General features: G+C 24.9%; 3 protein-coding genes and 1 long non-coding RNA gene across 4 annotated transcripts; 1 reads left to right on the top strand and 3 right to left on the bottom strand.

Moving 5' to 3' along the window:
* Positions 1–6076: 6076 nt before the first annotated feature.
* Positions 6077–9218, bottom strand: LOC130674010 (uncharacterized). Its single transcript, XR_008990956.1, has 4 exons — positions 8509–9218; positions 7108–7461; positions 6558–6628; positions 6077–6436 (listed from the first exon to the last, which is right to left on the bottom strand). It is a non-coding gene; the product is annotated as an uncharacterized LOC130674010 (long non-coding RNA).
* Positions 9219–9300: 82 nt separating this feature from the next.
* On the top strand, positions 9301–15121 carry LOC130674008 (endoplasmic reticulum-Golgi intermediate compartment protein 3). The gene is made up of 7 exons (XM_057479253.1): positions 9301–9534; positions 9902–10060; positions 10381–10538; positions 11396–11466; positions 11554–11777; positions 12558–12686; positions 14652–15121. The coding sequence occupies exons 1-7, from the start codon at positions 9447–9449 to the stop codon at positions 14987–14989; spliced, it is 1167 nt and encodes a 388-aa protein (XP_057335236.1). The 5' UTR covers positions 9301–9446; the 3' UTR covers positions 14990–15121.
* Positions 12738–14092, bottom strand: LOC130674009 (reactive oxygen species modulator 1). The gene is made up of 3 exons (XM_057479254.1): positions 13943–14092; positions 13560–13696; positions 12738–13058 (listed from the first exon to the last, which is right to left on the bottom strand). Exons 2-3 carry the CDS (start codon positions 13688–13690, stop codon positions 12950–12952), a joined length of 240 nt encoding a protein of 79 aa, XP_057335237.1. The 5' UTR covers positions 13691–13696; positions 13943–14092; the 3' UTR covers positions 12738–12949.
* Positions 15122–16719: 1598 nt separating the features above from the next.
* On the bottom strand, positions 16720–18669 carry LOC130673362 (putative ankyrin repeat protein RF_0381). The gene is made up of 3 exons (XM_057478350.1): positions 18039–18669; positions 17467–17834; positions 16720–16881 (listed from the first exon to the last, which is right to left on the bottom strand). Exons 1-3 carry the CDS (start codon positions 18667–18669, stop codon positions 16720–16722), a joined length of 1161 nt encoding a protein of 386 aa, XP_057334333.1.
* Positions 18670–20113: the final 1444 nt, after the last annotated feature.

The raw sequence follows: 20113 nt of genomic DNA on the forward strand, positions 1-20113 counted from the left end.
CATACTAGTACGAGCCGGCGTCTAAAAGCGTTGTGGTTGCGCGCCAACTGCCAGCCGCGTCAGCGGCGGCGGATACTACGGTAGCTCCCTGTATCTAAATTACATGTTGGTACTTGAATTATTTTTTCAATATAAAATTCTTTATTTATATACACATAGTATTATTATTATTTTTTTTATAATATAATTTTATTATTTTGATAAAAATATTTAGTTTATTATTTTCTTTTTTTAAATTAAACATATAATAATTTTAAAATAGTTAATATATTAGAGTAATAATATAAAATATTATCGGTTATATAAAATAACTTATTCTTATCATTTAATCTATAATAATTATAAATAAATAAATTTAATAAATTATTTTAAAAAAAAATTTTTTTTAACTATCGTATACAATTGATGTATTGATTTTTATATATTTATTTATTTAAATGTATATTGGTAGATTAATTATTATTTATTTGAATGAAAATTATCGGTTATATGAAATAACTAATTCTTAGCATTTATTGTATAAAAATTATAAATAAATTTAATAAATTATTTCTAAAAAAAATTTTTTCAACTATCGTATACAATTAATGTATTGATTTTTATTTATTTATTTATTTAAATGTATATAATTAGTATTTTTAGTTATATTTTTTTTTTTTTAATTGAATGTTAAATATATTATAATAATAATGAAAAATATTATTGATTATATAAAATAATTTATTCTTATCATTTATTTTATAAAAATTGTAAATAAATAAATTTAATAAATTATTTTTTAAAAAATTTTATTTCAAGTATCGTATACATTTGGTATATCAATTATTATTTATTTTAATGAATATTATTCATGTATTTCTTTAAATTTATATTATTATTATTATTTTTTTCAATTGAACATAAAATAAATTATAATAATAATAATAATAATAATAATAATAATAATAATAATAATAATAATAATAATAATAATAATGAATATTACTGGTTATATAAAATAACTAATTCTTAGCATTTATTGTATAAAAATTATAAATAAATTAATTTAATAAATTATTTTTTTTTTATTTTCAATTGAATTTAAAACATGTTATAATAATAATGAAAAATATTATTGATCATATAAAATAACTTATTCTATAAAAATTGTAAATAAAAAAAAATTTTTATTTCAAGTACCGTATACATTTGATATATTGATAGTATTACATTTATACAATTGCATATATAAACCATCACATAACATCGTTTGGAAAATATTAAAACAAATAATATTACATTTATGTAAATACTTTTTTTTAAACATTTTTATATTTTAATTGACTTGACATCCAATTTCACAATCTGACAAAAGAAAACTTTATTGATACATAAATAGATAATAATAATACTTTTCCAATACCCAATTTTATCTAGATTCATTCTCATTTTATTATACTAAACTTATATGTATTTCTACTGAATTATATTTACATAAAAATTACTTAATTAATATAATTATTATTATTTTATTTATTTATTTATTTTTTTTTTTTTCGAAATAAAATACCGTAGTCTGATCATATATACACGTAAATTTTTAAATCAAAATATTATTTTTTACTTAAACTCAACATTCGATTTGTCGTATCAAGATTTTATTATTCTACTATGACAGCTACAACACACATTGGTTCGCAGCGTTTTCAACATCAATGTTTTATCTTGTAAATAAATATTTTAACATTATTATAACATATAATAATTATTATTTTTCTATCAAACTTCCATTAAACTTATTTTCAATTATATAGGATCGAAAAATTTTTTTTTTTTTTTTTTCTAAATGTATCAGTTTAAATTATATTATAATAAACAGAAACATTGTAAAAACAAAAAAATTAATACATTTATTTCATACTTATTATTTCTCTATAATAAAATTTGTCTTAGGAATTTTCACTCAAGTCTAGAGTTCATAATTATTAAATATATTTTATTGATATTTTTTTGTCCATAGATAATCATACAGAACAGTTGAAATTTTAATTAAATCGCAAATTCAACTATTTTATCGTACATTTTATTAATTAATAATAAAATTTAATATTATTATTATATTTACAAAACTTTAAATGACTTAGTAAACTACAGTAGTACTTGAACTACGCTTTGAGTGCTTAATGTCCAATAAACGGAGCTGAATTATATTAACAATAAACTAATAATGTTAAGCTTTACTAAATTTTTAACTACATTAGCCACTACATTTTTTTTTTTTTTTTTTTTTTTTTTTTTGCAAATAAATAAAAATTATTTTACGTATTCAAAATATTTATTCATTCAAACTCTGTTTAAATTAATATTATTTTAATCCCTCTTTTTTACCTAAAGTCCTCATATTCGTTAAGATTTTTCCCATACTCATCTTAAATATTCACAAATAAGCGACAAAATTTAACTGCCGTGTTGAATACTAATCTATTATCAAAAATTAAATTACTATAATATAGAGTAATTATTTTTCTATAAAGTTTGCATTATAGTTATTATGAATTATAGTAAGTAAATATATTTTTATTATTTCTCTTATTGGTAATAAGAATAAAAAAAAAAAAAAAGAAAACCACAAGTAAACAAGAATTTATTATAACACATATATACAGTTAGTTTATTTTTATTTTCAAAATATAAATTCCACTATAATAAACTATAATCTAGACATATAACATAAAGTATATGCTGTAGAAAAAAGTTTTAATGTTAATTATACTTTTCCAATATATTGGATAATATACTTAAAAATATATAATATAAATAATTGTTTTTAATCGAGAAAATGAATATTAAAAATTTCAGTTTAACTTAGGAAATAAAATAAAGAAATATCTAGAAAGATCAGATATCTCTATACATATATTAAGTAAATCTTGAGGTCAACATACAACTCTGACTATGAACAACTGCGTTAGACTTTTTTAAACTTGAAATTTTTTTTTAAATTTAATGATGCCTGTGTAGAATTCAATATAGTTCATATCATATTCGCTTATCCCGAAATTATTTAATTAAAGCGACAAAAAAATATATTCAGTTTAATTTTAGGATAGAAATTTTTTTTATGTGGATACAAAATGATTGAAATTTAAATTAAATTACAAACGAAACTGTTATTCTTCTAATTACATAGACATCTTTAAACTATTACTGGATTTTTTTAACGAAACACTTATAAAACTTATTTCAAATATAAAGTTATTATTATTTCGTTAAAAATACAAATATTAATAATGACAATGGACATGAAATTCAATTATAATTACTTGAGAATTTTTTTACAATTTGATGCTTTTTTAAACATGTTTGATTATAGTCACGAGTCAACGGCGGGAGTAAACTTGCTCTACGCTACGCCCCTTACTACTACTACCGCTTTGCCTCGACGAGCCAACAATCATCAACCAACATAGTATAATTTTTTTATCAATAATTCCACATCATTTGCATTATTTCATAATCATCAATTACAATTACATGTTTATGTTATAAAAATTTTCTTTCAATCTTACAATCACAAATAACGTAAAATCATCTAAAATAATATTTTAGTATCGATCTTTGAACTCTAACAATTTTATAAATGTCTTGTAACGAAATTGACACTTACTTTAAAACACTTAAATAATGTTTAATGCAACTACAGTTAATCTGGTGTTGACATTAAAAATGCAATCACCTGAATCTCAATAGACATTCTTTCTTTGTCATTTTTTTTTACCGCTGTAAATTGTGGTATTATTATTCCCGTTGTTATTTCAATATAAGTCATTAACTAATATATATAATATGTACTTTTTTCCTTAAGGATACATATATAATAAATTTTTATTAAGCATCTCTATTTTTATTCACAAGTCAACGACACGAGTACATTTATACTGTACTCTATAGTTCGTCACTACCTACGCTTTGCTCACATTTCATTACCTACATTAAACAATTCTTTAATATTATCTAAGTAAATTTTAATATCTATATCTTTATTGATTACATTTTTTAATATAAAACTTAAGAAAAGAAAAAATATATAAATAATACACACAATATTAAGGCGTTATATTTTATTAAAGTGATAATAAAATTCTCTTTTCATTATGTAGTAAAATCATTTTATTATTTTTCTTTTTTCTGATTATATCTAGACGTAATTTTAAAAATTCAATAGTAATATTTTATCTTATAAATTAATATTTTAACGATTCTTATTCATTATATTTTTGTAGCTCATCAATCAATAAAAATTTCTATTGAATATAAGAATAATATCATTTTCTTTTTGAACAATTTATAAAATTATATAACAATCGAAATGATAATCGAATTAATAATGAAACTATTATTTTTAAAATTATAGATATTTTTCATATACATTGAACTGCAGTAGTACTTGAGCTAGGCTTTTTGAGTACAGTTAGCTTAGGCAGTTGCTTATTAACGTCCAATAAATTATATTATAATCAACATAAAAAAAAAAAAAAAATTGTTTTCATCATAGTCTTGATAACAAGAATCCCAAGACTCAGATAAAAAACGAAAAAAAAATTATTTATAATATATTTACAATTCTCTTATTTTTATTGAGTTGACTCAAGAGTATGGCATGTCATATTTATTAAAAACATTTTGTTGATATTCTTTAACGTTTATTAATATCGTTATACATTAGTAGATCCTGTAATTTATTTCGATAATTTATAAAACCATTAATTTTTTTTTTTTTTTTTTGTCCAAATTTAATAATACAAAACCAATTGCAATTATACATTTAACTTTATATCTATTTTATTTAAATTTTTATGATTTAGTAAACTGCGGTAGTACTTGAGATAGACTTTGACTGTAGTTTGCTTCAACAATTTCTTAAAATATTCAATTAACTGAAAATTGAAATATACCAAACAAAATCCTTCCAATAGACATTTCTATTTTTTTTTTTTTTTCCAAATTTTTATTTATACAGACCTTCTGTCATATATTAATTTCAAATAACTATTTAATCTATGAATCTAATTAATATTATTCATAGTATAAGTATAATGTATTCTCATTATTGATTATTCATTGAGCATAGTTACAAGTTGACTTTTTGTGCCAGGTTCTTGTTACTCTACTATTACCGTTACAAAACTCATTCAATCACAGAGTCTTCTATGTTTTTTAACTTTACATATTTTAATATTTTATCAATCAGCTTATACTGAATTATTATCAAGTAACAATATATATGTAGTAATAAATTTTTCAATAGAATTGTTTTTTTTCTTTTTTTTTTTTTTTTTCATCAACGAGTGAACGGCGGGAGTAAGCCTGCTGCACTCAATGCCCAACACTACTAACGCTTTGCCTCAACCAAGCAACACTTATCAACCAACATAGTTTAATTTTTTACAATTACTTTACGTTGCTTTATGTTTTCTAATAGAATTTGGTTGAAATATTTTATTTACATCTTTTGTCCAATATGTACGATTAAATGGCGGGAGAATTAAAATTTGATATGAATCTGTTTAGAAAATCTTATTAAATCCAATAAATTCTCATAGAGGTTTTATGAGAATAAATTAATTCTATAGTCCAGTGTCGGCCTTATATACACACAGCTATGAGAATCTATCGTACTTTTTTATCATGAATTTGCTCCAACAAATTTTCGTCTTGTCAATTCGTATCGATTCTAAAATTAATTTATTACGTATTTGAATTGGACTTGGGATAACATGTAGAGAAACTTGAATAAGTTTTTACTATACTAAGCGTTCAATTCAAAAACTTTAAATAAATTCTCTCAGTCTAGCAAGTCAGTATGAAATCAACTCTGGATTATTTTGATCGATATTCTTAGTCATAATTTAAGTTCTTAAGGAAAAATTCATGATGAAAATCATTTAAGAGACAAAACCTGAATTTCAAAAATCAATTTTCCACTTTTAAATACTCTTTATATGTGTCTACTAATTCATTATAAATATTAAAACTTCAAGAAGTAATTTTTTTTTCTAAAAAATTAGACACTTGGTAGTTGTTAAATATATTTATTTTCATTGTTTTAACAATTCTATCCATACATTTTTTTCTTTACAATATAAACAAAAACTGTATTCAGTTTTACTGAACTATATTAAACAATAATAATTATAATAATAAATCAACCAAATTTATTTACTTCACTATTCATATAATTATTTTCTCGTGTATTTATTTTTTATTATGTATCAAAATCAATAGATCCAATTGACTGGTACCCATTGATGTTTAATAGCCAAGTCGTCCAGTGCACCGCAATTACCTGACGAAATGTATATCGTCAAAATCTTCATTAACGATTACTAAATCGATATATTTTCCATAAACTCTGTAAAGCCGCTGATTCTTCCAATGTCAATCGTGAATAATCTCCCTATTTTAAATGAAAATTTATATAATTATAAATACTTATTATTCATGATTCAATCTAATTAATGGTTATTTAATCTATTCAATCAAAAAAAAAACAACGACTAACCATGCGAAATACAAACCTCCTACAATAATGCATGTGATTCTTAAGGTCCTAGCACGCCAGAAACGACTCGTACATCCAATCACATTTCTAAAAAAAAAATACATACTCCAAATTATTAAAACTATCATACAATCCAAAATTACTTTTTATCTCAATATGATCATTTCCAAGGAAAATATTCAAGATTTATTTTTTCAATAAACTCCGTTTTAATTTTCGTATTGACTCGTTTTCGGACTCATTATTTTCTTTACAATATTTACTACAAAAAGTGCAATCATAAAATTTACAATATTTTTATTAGTTTTCAAGATATTTGAGCTTTAATAAATTATTTAAAAAAATAATTAATTTCACACATTAATTAGACCAATTTAAAAATTAAATATCACAGTTTCTAATTAACGTACATACTTTTTTAAGCACTCATATTTTTTGTCACAAAATTTTGTATTATATTATATTTATTAATTTTTAATAACTTAGTGAGCTGCGGTACTTAATTTTTATACATAATCTATATAATTTTATTCTGTTTTACTTCTATGTTATACGGGTTCCCTTACATTTGATGCTCCATTACACATCTTCAGGTCTCACGAGTAAACGCCGGGAGTAGGCCTACTTAACTCAATGCCCAATACTACTAACGCTTTGCCTCAACCAAGCAACACTTATCAACCAACATAGTTTAATTTTTTATAATTTCTTCACGATTGTTTCTTTTTCAATAGAAATTTGTTTAATATTTTATTTACATCTTCTGTCTAATATGTACGAGTAAATCGCGAAATAATTTTAATTTTACCTTTAATAACTGTTGAAGAATTAGATTTCCCATAAAATGATAAGAAACCTTTTTTATATGCCGTTCAATTTCCAACACAAATATATCAAGCCCATTTTTTTACAGTAATTCGCTGACGAGATGTAACATACACATAAAAAATAACAATTTTCTTATGTTCATGAAAAAAAAAAAATAAATAAAATAGCTGATTTATTTCTTTAAATTAACAAATCTATTACAATGAATTATGCAGTGATCAAAAAGAGACTGTTAATGGCGAAAATTTAGTGTAATTTTTACTTGAAATTTTTTCAGAATTCTTTCCTGGTGGTTGTGATTATTTTCAATATATTTCGAGAATTGATTTTACAGTAACATATATATTAAATGTTACTTTCGTATGAAATAAAAATTTGTGTGTTAAATTGGCACATGAAATTGTTAAAAATTCAACACTCAGAATTTTAGCACACGCTTTTTTACACTTGGACGATTCGTTTTTTATTGCGCGAACTTAATTTTGCTAGTTTTGTTCAAACAACATGCATTTTTTGTTTTTATTAAATAAAATTACTTTTCAATAATTTATAGTAATTTTTTGAAGATTAAATTGAAAATTTTGTAAATTAAATAAGTGAATTAAAAAATCATTCCATGTGGATAAAAAAGTTCAACTGTTGAAAAGCTTCTTTTTATATTTAGTATTTCAAAGCGTATTATTAAATAACCCGGACAAAAATTAAAATCCTGCTCCGACATAAGTGTGAACGTAGCAGACATCAGACAAATTCAAAATTATTAATAAATAGAGTAAATAATTAATAAAATTAAATTAAATCGTAAAGCACACTATGCTTCGCATCATAAGTCGTGCAAAAAGCGCATTTTAAAAATTTAAAAATTAATACGTGCATTTTTTATAAATATTATTTTTTAAATTATTTGCTCTATTTAATTATAATTTTAAATTTGTCGGATGTCTACTACATTCACAGTCGTTGCTCTGGCTGCTATGGTCCTGAAGTTTACAGACAATCAGCAATTTTCGAATCTTTTTTTTCAACAAGTCGATTACAAAAAAAAAAAAAAAAAAAAAAAAAAAAAAAAAAAATTCACAATTAGAGAATTTAAAAAACTATAAGTGCAATTTTTTAAAATATTTTTTTTTGTGATTTACCGATTTAAAAAAAATCCAAAAATTATCAGACGTCAGCTATCTTCAGTATCATCTGACTGCTCCGGACATCATAAAAACCAGGGCATGTCCAAGGAACTTCAGACTGATGGTAACGCTTTAAATCATTATTTATATCACATTCTTTAGCAGAAAGCAGGTAAGCTCGCTCACTATCTGTTTTAACATTTTTATGTAATTGATTCAAATTATTCAGTATGCCTTAACCATTAATTCAAAAATTTCAAGAGCCATCCGTAAGTGAGACATTTAATTTCTGCTGTCAACTGCAATGTTTCTTGATTGATCACATTATGGAGAGTATCTTTTAGGTCCCAAGTAGCACAGAGACAACTTTAAAATGTCTTAAAGATGTCTTTTAAAAGGACAAGACAAATTTTTTATTGTCCCCAAGTCATCTTTTTTGGTATAAATACGACATGCAAATGTTTGTTCCGAAGACAGAGAAGAATTGTGTTGTTTTTCCTGTCTCATTTCAATAAAAAAACCATTTAGATGACTTATTTTATCACTATTTGTAATTTACTTTTTGTCGTCACTTGTGTTAAGTCTTTTAAGTAGACATTTTTTCGGTGATATAAATTTCTGATCGTTTTGTCAGCATATTTGTGCCTTATCGATAAGTCAAAAAGTAGCCTAAAAACTGATATCTTATAGATGTCACAAAAGCAAGTGTGCTCCTTGGGGTATCATGTCATAGTTTGTTTTCCCGCTCAAAAAATAAATGACATTAACTTGAGCATGCGCATTTCGTAAAAAATAAGTGCTTGATAAATCAGCAATAAATAAACAATAATAACAATAACAATCATACCTAATCAGCCAACATTCATTGTTTTTATGTTTTTATTCCATTACGTGGCAGAATAAAAATTAATTTTATTTGTAATAGTTAATTACTTTTATTAAATTAATAAATCATGCATTTTGCTGATATTTTAAGAAGATTTGATGCTTATCCAAAAACACTTGAAGATTTTAGGGTTAAAACATTTAGCGGTGCTATAGGTTTGTATTTTTAATTGATTTAGTTTATTAATTTTCTTATCAATTTATTAATTATATAAATGTTTTAAGTTTATTACTTTCTATATAAATGTATCTTTTGTTTGTTTTTATTAATAATCTTCACAATTTTTTCTCTAACCTCCAATTTTCTAAGAGCAGCAGATGAAAGTTTAATTAAAAAAAAAAAAAATTGTTCTTGTAAAAAAATAATTCAAAAATTTATGAGAATAATTTTTTAAAATTACCGGGAAATTTTGAAATAAATCCAGTAATTTGTGATACAATTATAAGAACAAGACATTGTTGAATGTTTGCTAATTTGTTTTATTATTTTAATTGTTAATTACAATGAATTTTTTATTTTCAGTGACAATAATTAGTACAATGATAATGATAATGTTATTTATATCAGAATTAAGAGATTTTATGACACCAAATTTGGATGAGGAATTATTTGTTGATACTTCAAGAGGTTCTAAATTAAAAATAAATCTAGATATTATTATACCAAAAATTTCATGTGATTGTAAGTAATTTTTATTTATAATTATAATCTAATTACAGTAAACAAAAAAAAATGTAGGCATGACGAATTATATTTTTCCATACAATCTTACAAACGGTTTAGAATTCAATCCGAAGGTTCAATTCAATGTTAAAATAAAGTCACTTTAATTGACAGTAATTAAATTAGTTGGTTGATTTATAACTAAATTTATCATGAATTTCAATAAATAAATATTTTAAATAACCACTTGTCTTATGAATATACTAAAAGTACTTAATTTGTATTTTTAATTAATTTATTATTTAATTAATTAACTGTTATTATTATTATCTTTCTAGTATTATCATTAGATGCAATGGATACAACAGGAGAACAGCATTTACAAATAGATCATAATATTTATAAAAGAAGATTAAATTTAGAAGGAATGCCAATTGAAGATCCTAAAAAAACGGATTTAATGGACACTAAAATCGAACGTCAACTTGAAAATAATGTAATTATACTTTTATTATTATTATTTGTTCGTTTAAATGCTCAGGGGGTTATCCTCGGTAGTCTGAGTTGCTGCGAATGCCATGTTCCAATAAATACGGTAACGGTCATTCTCAACAACTTGTGAAATATCTCCTGGCAGATAAGGCAGCATTGGTGTCTTATCGATATCGTGCGTGTGTCGAAGATAATAAAGCACTTGCAGAGTTGCATTAGGACGCTAGGTGTATGCACTTCTAGCCAGCACAGAACATGCTGACCAGAGATGCATAAGTGTCTCAAAATATTGCTTACACACCCTACACAGTGTGTCGGGCAGCAGCATCTGAAGCACTTTAGTACGGTATTCGAGAATGTTGATGACACCATCTTGTCAGGTAAAATTATACCCTCCAGTCTCGGACTGTTCATGTGTGTACTGAGCAGTTTTTGCTGCTCCACATTCCTGAATACACTCTTCTATTCCTCCTTAGAGAGTTCCATAAAAGGTTTATTCGCGTAGATTGCTGCCTTATTGAAAAACGCTCCCTTGTGTCTATTCTCATGACAATAAATAATTTGAAAAAGGAAGTCGTTTTCATCTGCGTTTAATTGACAAGTTCGTATGTTATACCCAAAACCCAACGATCGTGCAGACACTCCAGGCTCTGTAGACTTCTTCCACCGATGTTCCGGGAGAGGTATAATCTGCTGGCTGGACTTAGGGTGCATGCTCCGATTCTTATTCATGACTTTGCGTGTCTTGATGTCGAGATCTTTTAGCTTTTTTTGGGTCCATTTAAGGACACCGAAAGAGTTGAGTAATACTAGGACAGCAAGCATGTTTGTTGCATTAATTATTTTTTATTTTATTTTTAGACGATTGAAACAACGACAATGCCATCATGTGGCTCATGTTATGGTGCCGAAGACGAGGCTCTGAATATTACGTAATTATTTTATTATTATTATTAACATTATTATTACTATTGTTAATTATGTTGATGAGTATTTTACTGATAGATTTGTTATTAAAGATGTTGCAATACGTGTGCGGATGTTAAACACGCGTATTTATTACGGCAATGGGCATTTCCGGACCCATCAACGATAGATCAGTGTAAGAATGCCAGATCGATAGATCATATTAAGAATGCATTCGAGGAAGGATGTCAGATCTATGGATCTATGGAAGTAAATCGTGTTGGTGGAAGTTTTCATATATCACCTGGAAATAGTTTTTCAATAAATCATGTTCATGGTAAATAATTTTTTAATACTAATAATAATGACAAAGGAGGAGTTAATAGTCCATGAGAATGCATTTACACCTTTGCCATAAGTGGCCTTCTCATAAATAAAATTCTAAATAAATACTGCCATTTAAAATATCTATCAAAGACTATTCTACGATTATTCTGAATCGTCTTTGGTAAAGATTTCAAATGGTAGTGACTTAGTAGTCACTAGTAATTTTTTAAATATTTCATTATGATAGACACTTTTCATTAAGAGAGTTTTAAACACGACGGACATTTTATTGAAGAGTACCCCAACCTCTTCATCACTTTCAGATACAGCAAAATTAACGTAACTATCTTTTGTACACTTGAACAGTGAATGAAAATTTCGAAACAATTTTTCTGAGACGAATTAAAATTTTTTAAAATACGAAATTGTTAGCTCTCTGTTAAGATTCTAGAAAACGATAAAGACTCTTTATTTTGGGGTTCCAATTCTTATCCGTGAAATTAATTGATTTGAAAATCAATTACCGTTACACCTTAAGGTAGACTTTGACTAGATCGAGTTTTCCATTTAGTAGGTCCGCTTACAGCAGAGTTGTAAATATGCACCGGCTATAAGGTAAAAGACTTGGTACCCAATCAGGGAACTAGTTCTCGATTACTTAATGCATTTGTATATATATTTAGTAAATATAGATAGACAAATACATTAGTGATTGGGTACAGGGTGTCTTACCTTATGTACTTTTTTTCTTATTTTTATTTTCTATATTATTTAAATATTTATTTTTAAGTTCATGATGTCCAGCCATACTCATCAAGTCAATTTAATTTAACGCACAAAATTCGTCATTTAAGTTTTGGTATTAATATTCCTGGTAAATCAAATCCTATCGATAATACAACTGTAATTGCTGAACAAGGTAAGATTTACTCATTAATTAATTATTATTAATAAATGTTATTAACAATCATTAGTTAATTTTTTTTTTTTATTATTTATAACTATACATTTTGTTAATTCTTATCCAAGAATCAAACATAATTATTCTATTATCTAGGAACAATTTTTTATTATTTTCATTTCATTTATATTGATATTATTATTTTCAATAATTGAACTGGTTAAAAAAAAATGCAAAGATAATTTTTTATAGAAAGAAAACATATATTTTAATATATAAATTTAACATCTAATACCAGTTCCAATGGCCATAAATGTACCAAAAGTACCACCACCTTGTATCATTGTTTTACCGACACTATTCACTAGCTCTCTTCCTCTTAATCCGTACCTAAAAGATTAAAAATAGTTGCTTATTATTTTTACATCAATTGAAATAAATATCACTATAATTATTATTATTATTTACACGATAATATAATTATTTTATTAATAAATAAAGTTGCTATTAATGTCTGTACTTAAATGATAATTCTGGCTAAACTATTAAAGATACTGCGAAACTACTTGAATATAATTTCGTAGGAAATTTAATTCTTTAAAAAAAAAATATCAATGATTTTTCATGTAAATTCATTACTTCATTCAGAATTTAAATTTCAAGTTAAAAAAAAATTTAATAATTCAAGTTTAGGAAAAAAATTTTTGGTAATTGTACAGCAGTGGAATTAAAAATGAAAAATTTTTTTTTTTTTTTTACTAAATATTAATTAATACATCAGGGTCAGTCTATTTATTTAAAACATGATAAATTACGTACTTTGAACTCGGTGGGGGAAAAAAAATTAGTAAGAAATTTGTTATTTAAATGAATAAGTAAATTAATTAATACCTCAATGCTGAAAAACCTCCAAACAATGCACCTGATGCTAAACCAACACAAAATCCAACGCCAAATCCCATTTTCATTCTATCCCAACATGTTGGTCCTTGTTGATAAGATCCGACTGGTACTGCTGGCATTTTAACCTAAAAAATTATAATTTTTAAATATAATATTATTTTTGAATATAAATTAAATTATTGAAGTATATTTCCATATCATTCACTTGATTTAATCATTCAAATTACTTTTTTTCAAAATTAATAAAAAAATTTTTTTTTAATTCACAAGTGAATTTAACCGGCAGTAATTGAAATTTCTAATTCAATTGAATTTAAAAATTAATTATTATTCAATTTTCAAATTTTAATTAAATGTACAAATTAACTTACGGATTATTTATTAAATTATTATTTTTTCACAATTTGAAATTACTTTAAATTTACAGACAAAATTTGTTTTAATAGGTTATGTATTTAGATATTCGCCATGTTGCTTATTTCGATTTATTACCTATCGATTTTATACAATTTTTTTAGAATCGATCAGATTTAGTTTCGGTAATTTAAATTGATCATTTTTGTTTTTATTTCTAGTGTAAATATTTAAAAAACAATTTTTGTTTTCGTTTATATTCTGAAATTATTTTCTTTTATTTCTTTAAAAATTATTTTATTCCCGCACAAAATTTAAAAATAATTAATTACCAGAGTTTGTTTTTAATTTAATAAAAAAAATAAAATTTAGTATCTATCATTAGATTCGAAAATTTTGATTGATTATTTTAGAATGGAATAATAAAAAAAAAATAATAATAATATTTTTAAGCGCGAAATTTAAATATATTTAGGAATTTAAATATATTGAGTCAAGACCCTTCTAAAGGTATCGAAGTTAATTAGTTTTAATAAAAAAAAATATGACCTAGACAACAATTTTCTTTCTTTCAATAATATGAGTAACAAAAAAAAAATTGATTTTTATTTATAGATTAGAAAAAAATTTGTTGTTTATAGACTAGCAATTCTTTATTATTAACAAGGATTAAACGTATGGTTTTTTAATCAAAATTTTTTTTTTATCAAAAATAAAAAACGATAGGAGCAATGATGTTTCAACATTATATTAAAATAGTACCAACGACATTTTACCGCGGAGATGGTGCTCAATTACAGACGAATCAATTTTCCGTAACACGTCTGTCACGTAAAATATCTGGATTTAATGGCGAGACTGGGATGCCTGGAGTGTTTTTCAGCTACGAGTTGAGTCCGCTGATGGTTAAATATACAGAGAAAAAAAAATCATTTGGACACTTTGCTACAAATATTTGTGCAATTATCGGAGGTGTTTTTACAGTAGCTGGCTTTATTGATACATTTTTGTATCACTCTGTTAGAGTGATACAAAAAAAACAGGAACTAGGTAAATTGGGATAAAAATAAATTATTTAAATATGTAAATTTATTTTATTAATTTATAAATGATACTTTTATTATCATTAATTTTTTTTTTTAAACAATTGTTTTAAAGTCTGATAATGTAATTAAATAAAATTTTAATAAAAGTGATTTTTTAAAACAATTTACCTTTAGCATAATGACAATTACTGTACTACAAATTTTTTTAATTATAATTCTGGGTAGACTACTGTAGATACGACAAAAATTATCTGAACTATTTTTGTAAAGAATTAAATTTTCTATAAGAAAGATATCTGTTAATTTTTACGTAAATTTATTAGTTTAGACACAATTTTAACTTTAATTCAAGCATATGATTAATTTTTCGTATCTGATAATACTACATACCCTATATTAATAATTAATATTTATTTATTTCAATTTATGATAATCGGTACTAAACATTAAAATTTAATCCTATTAATTTAAAGAAAAACAAATAAATAGATTATTAAACATCAATCACAAAAACACATTGTGCCAAATTTCCTACATGAATATTATTACGCAGAATCAACTAGTACACGGTGACTTTTTTTACAAACGTTGAAAACGAAGAAAGGGATTCTCCAAAGGAGTTGATATCAGTAGATTTACCAATCTAGCAATTCTATTTTTAGATCCATCGTAGACATAATTTTTATCTAACTTTTCAACCGATAGCAGCCTTTTTGTTCTTAGGCCAATCCCCGAGCAAATAAAACCTAAATCGGCCAGAATTATGTTATTGATTATATTAAACCGAAAATTGGTAGACAATGCAATACTCACGATCCAGAGTGTGCTAGCCAACCAAATGTCTTGGCCGGATATCCAAGTTCTGATCAGTAAAGCCCAAGTCAGAGGTGATAATGTTGCTAGAGCTATCAAAGCGTTAAAATTGGAAACCAATCACATTTCTGTTTATCTGACTAATCCTTATGATGCTGACTCTGATTCAAATCATGAAGGTGAAGGTGAAGATGAGGATGAAAATTGACAGAAGTAAAAAAAAATGGAATTAATGACCATAGACATCGATCTAGCTTATTCAGCTTACGGAAACGCGCTGCGTTATGTTTATCAGAAGCGTTTGGCTGCTAAGAAACACCAGAATACAGTTGAAATCCCAAGACAAGGCTATGGAACCTGCTGAACGAAAGACTAAACAAACATTAAAAGAAGTCCAGGCAATCTATGCCATAAACAAAGCAAGAAAAGTTTACTGGTTTGAAAAGTTTTACTGGTTCATTACCAGCGAGAACTATTTGGTAACTGGCGGTCGCGATATATAACACACTGAGAAAAAAAAATACTTTTATTGAGAACATTTACTTGATACAAGAACATATATTCTTGATAATTTTTAAGAATATATAATTTTGTCTCAAGAATTCGTAGAATTGAAGGAAATAATTTTTATTTAATTCAAGTAAAGCTATTCTTTTGTTTACTCATAATATAATATCAAATTCATATAATAACAAAAATAATTTTGATGCTCTTTTCTCAAGAAATCGATAATTAATAATAATAAAATAAATATTTTGAACGGATTTCTTGAACCAAGAAATTCTTGTTTGGAAAATAGTATTTTTTTTTCTCAGTGCAGAATGAATTTATTGTAAAAAGTTCTTAGGTCAGTCCCTGAGGAAATAAAACCAAAATCGGCCAGAATTTCAAGCGCATCTTCCAGCCCGTTAACCACTTTAAAAAAGAAGGCCAAGTCAGCCACTTGTCTGTGACTCATTGTGGTATAAATCGCTGACGCTGTTTGCATTCTTTATCCATATGAAATAACGTAAACATTCACTAAATATCCATTGAACCTTTTCAATACTATTGATATGTTGCTCAGTAAACGGAGACCAGACAATATTCTCGCCAATCTATCAAAGTGACGTGAAAAATTATGAGAAATGATTTTGTAGAAAATTTAATTTCCTACAATAAACATCATTAGTAATTTTGACGTAATCTTAATAATTCAGGCAGGATGAGTACTTTAAATAAACATTTTTTTGACGGATTTATAAACCCAACAAAAAGTATTCATATTTATATTTAAATTATTAACTTAAAAATTATTTATTAAATATTATTTACATTTCAAATAATTATAATCGAAAGTTGATAAAAACTTAAATTCTTAATTAATTAATTTAAAAAAAATGACCAAGTATTTAATTGAGATAAATTTTTTTTTATTTAAAAAAATTTTATTTAGTTTTAAACTGTAAAAAAACTAATTAAGCTTCATTTATTTCTTTTACTAACAATCTGTACAATTTATATATATCATCACTACTTAAATAACAAACTAATTTTTTAACAAAATTTAACGGTAACATTGCATTAAAAACAGTGTAATGAAAAAAAGGGAGAATAATTTTTAATTTTCGCTCCATTAAACGATATTTATGCATTGCCCTTAACATTCTATACTGAATAATTTCTGCATAAATAGGAAATACCATTAGGAATTTTGGATTAAAAACAAAACTTCCATCTTGATAAGTAATTTTATATGATAAATCATTTAAAGAACCCAATGTATCATAAACACTTATAGTATTTGTACCAATTCGTGTTTTCTTCATAAGTTCTAATTCTTCAAGACACATGTAATTTAATTCCGAATAATTATCTGTCAATATAATTTTATTATTTACATATAATTTAGCTGCTCTTAATTTAACAATATGCTGATTTATTACTTCAATTACTTCTTTTGATGCATTATTTTCTAAGCAATATTCAATAATTGTTTTGTTATCAATACAAGTATTTATATCAGCACCAGCATTCATTAAATCCGTAACAAAATTAGGTGCAACTTTTACTGCATAATGTAACGGAGTTTTCAATTCATTTATCACAATATTAATATTTATTTTATTATTTAATAACAAAACTTTCATTGCTCGTCGTTGTTGTTTCATAATAGCGGCATGTAGTGGCGTCAAACTAAATTTATCGATAACATCAAAGCTTAAAGCAGTGTCTCTAATTTTGTACATATTCGAAATTTTATTAACATCAGAACCATACTTAACAAGAATTTTAACAATGTCTATTTTTCCTTTTAAGATCGCGTAGACCAATGGCGTTCCTCGACTAATTGACTCCTGATTTGTGTCTACATTTTTTCGGCATAGTAATTCAACCATCCGTATTTGATCCCTTTCTATCGATAAATGCAGCGGTGTAATGCCAATATTAGCTGTCGGATTTTTTATTAAATACAAATTTGACATATTAATGTCAGCACCGCAATTAATCAAAAGCTCGGCCACTTCACATTTGCCGTAATAACATGCCAAGTGCAATGGTGTCCAATTATGCATAAACTCACGCACATTTATCCTAGCACCACGTTCTATTAATTTCCTCAATATGTTTAAATTACTTGAAGATTTGGTCACAGCTAGATACAGTGGACTGCCGAAGGTTTCAAAACTCTTGTTTATGTCTGCGTTTTTTTCAATTAAGTAATCAAATAATTCTTCGTCCGAATTATATATTGATATATGAAGTAATGTTGGTTGCATCATTGGTAAATTTTTGTCTTCTAATTGTATATTTATATCTGCTATCAATCCTTGGTCTATTAGATTGCGAACATAATTTAAATTTATGTTTTCAATTGGCGGCAATTTTAGTATTTCTTTATCCATTATTTAACTTTTTTATGTCACTATTATTATTATTAGTATTATTATATATTTATTTAAATAAAAATGTAAATTTATAACTATACACTCCGTCTTCTGTAACTTGTAACTAAGTTTTGAAGCTTATGAACTTTTACCTCTATTAATGTTCTGTAATATTCTTAGATTACCTGAGATTTTCAACAATGGTTCGAATGTCGTCATTATAAGGGTCGGATTTATTTTAAGTAAATGATCTCAACAACCATCATAAATTATATTGCAAATTATTTAATGCTATAATTGCAAAATTCATTTATAAAATGTCAACAATTTTATTATTTAAATTATAAAATTATTTTTATTGTTTTTATTGGAAGTTATTGAGTCATACATACAAATGTATATATTTTTTTTAATTATTTGAACTGTAAGATATGTAGTCATATATATACAGTCTAGTCGCGTTATGAACCCATTTACAGGGATGTAGGGAATATAATTTAAAAAATTTCTGCACCCCCGCTTCTGCTCAGAAGTTGACTGAAGTAACTCACATTTCCCCTACTTTACAAGGGCGTAAATGTGTAAGTAATTGTTTTCAGTCATGAATGGGGAATATCTTCAATAGATAATTTCTATTGTAGTTTAGTCGCTTAAAATCTCTTGAGTACACTTAGTACACATCTCTGAGTGCACTTAGAGAAAAAAATCTATTATTACTAAGAAATATTTCTTGGAATAAGGATATATTTTCTTGTCTTAAGAGGGGTTTGCACTTTTCTCTCTATTACACTCAAGTCCTCAAACGGTACTATCTTTCTTGCAATTGTGCAGTAAATGGAAACTTTGGCCGAGTTTTTCTCTTAAACAAACGAATATTATAAAACAATTAAAGCGCACTTCGCTAGATTAGACAGTAGTGCAACAATGTGCGGTCTATATTTTGTATTTAGAGATTTTGCTTCCGAAAAAAACAGCCGAAAATATCTGACAACCCCTGTTAAAAATTTATCGATATAATACAAACAATTTTTATCTAATAAAATTTAAATTATTCATGAATCTCCTAGTCGAATTTGAAATGAAAGTTAAAATATTTTTATTAGAAATTTATTTACAAAATTTTGTAAAAATTATCATTATATTTATTTAGTCTTTAAATAAACGAATAAACTATTTAAAGAAAAAGATTTTAAAATTTGTCACTAGTGATTTGTTCATTAAAATACAAGAATTTTTTTCGTGCCCGGTTTTTTTAGTATCATATTTAAAGAAAATGGGTTTTGATAAATAATTTTTAACTTTATCTACAACAAAATGTTCGTCATTAAGATAACTGTTTACTTTTTACTAAATGCGCTTCTTGGGACCTTTAATAGATAACAACAAAAAATTTTGTATCTTTGAGCTAATAAATTTAAAAAACGTGCGTACTCATTTGTCCTTCGGTAAACGATTTTCCTTT

Source organism: Microplitis mediator, chromosome 8, assembly GCF_029852145.1.
Source record: "Microplitis mediator isolate UGA2020A chromosome 8, iyMicMedi2.1, whole genome shotgun sequence".
Classification (NCBI taxonomy): domain Eukaryota; kingdom Metazoa; phylum Arthropoda; class Insecta; order Hymenoptera; family Braconidae; genus Microplitis; species Microplitis mediator.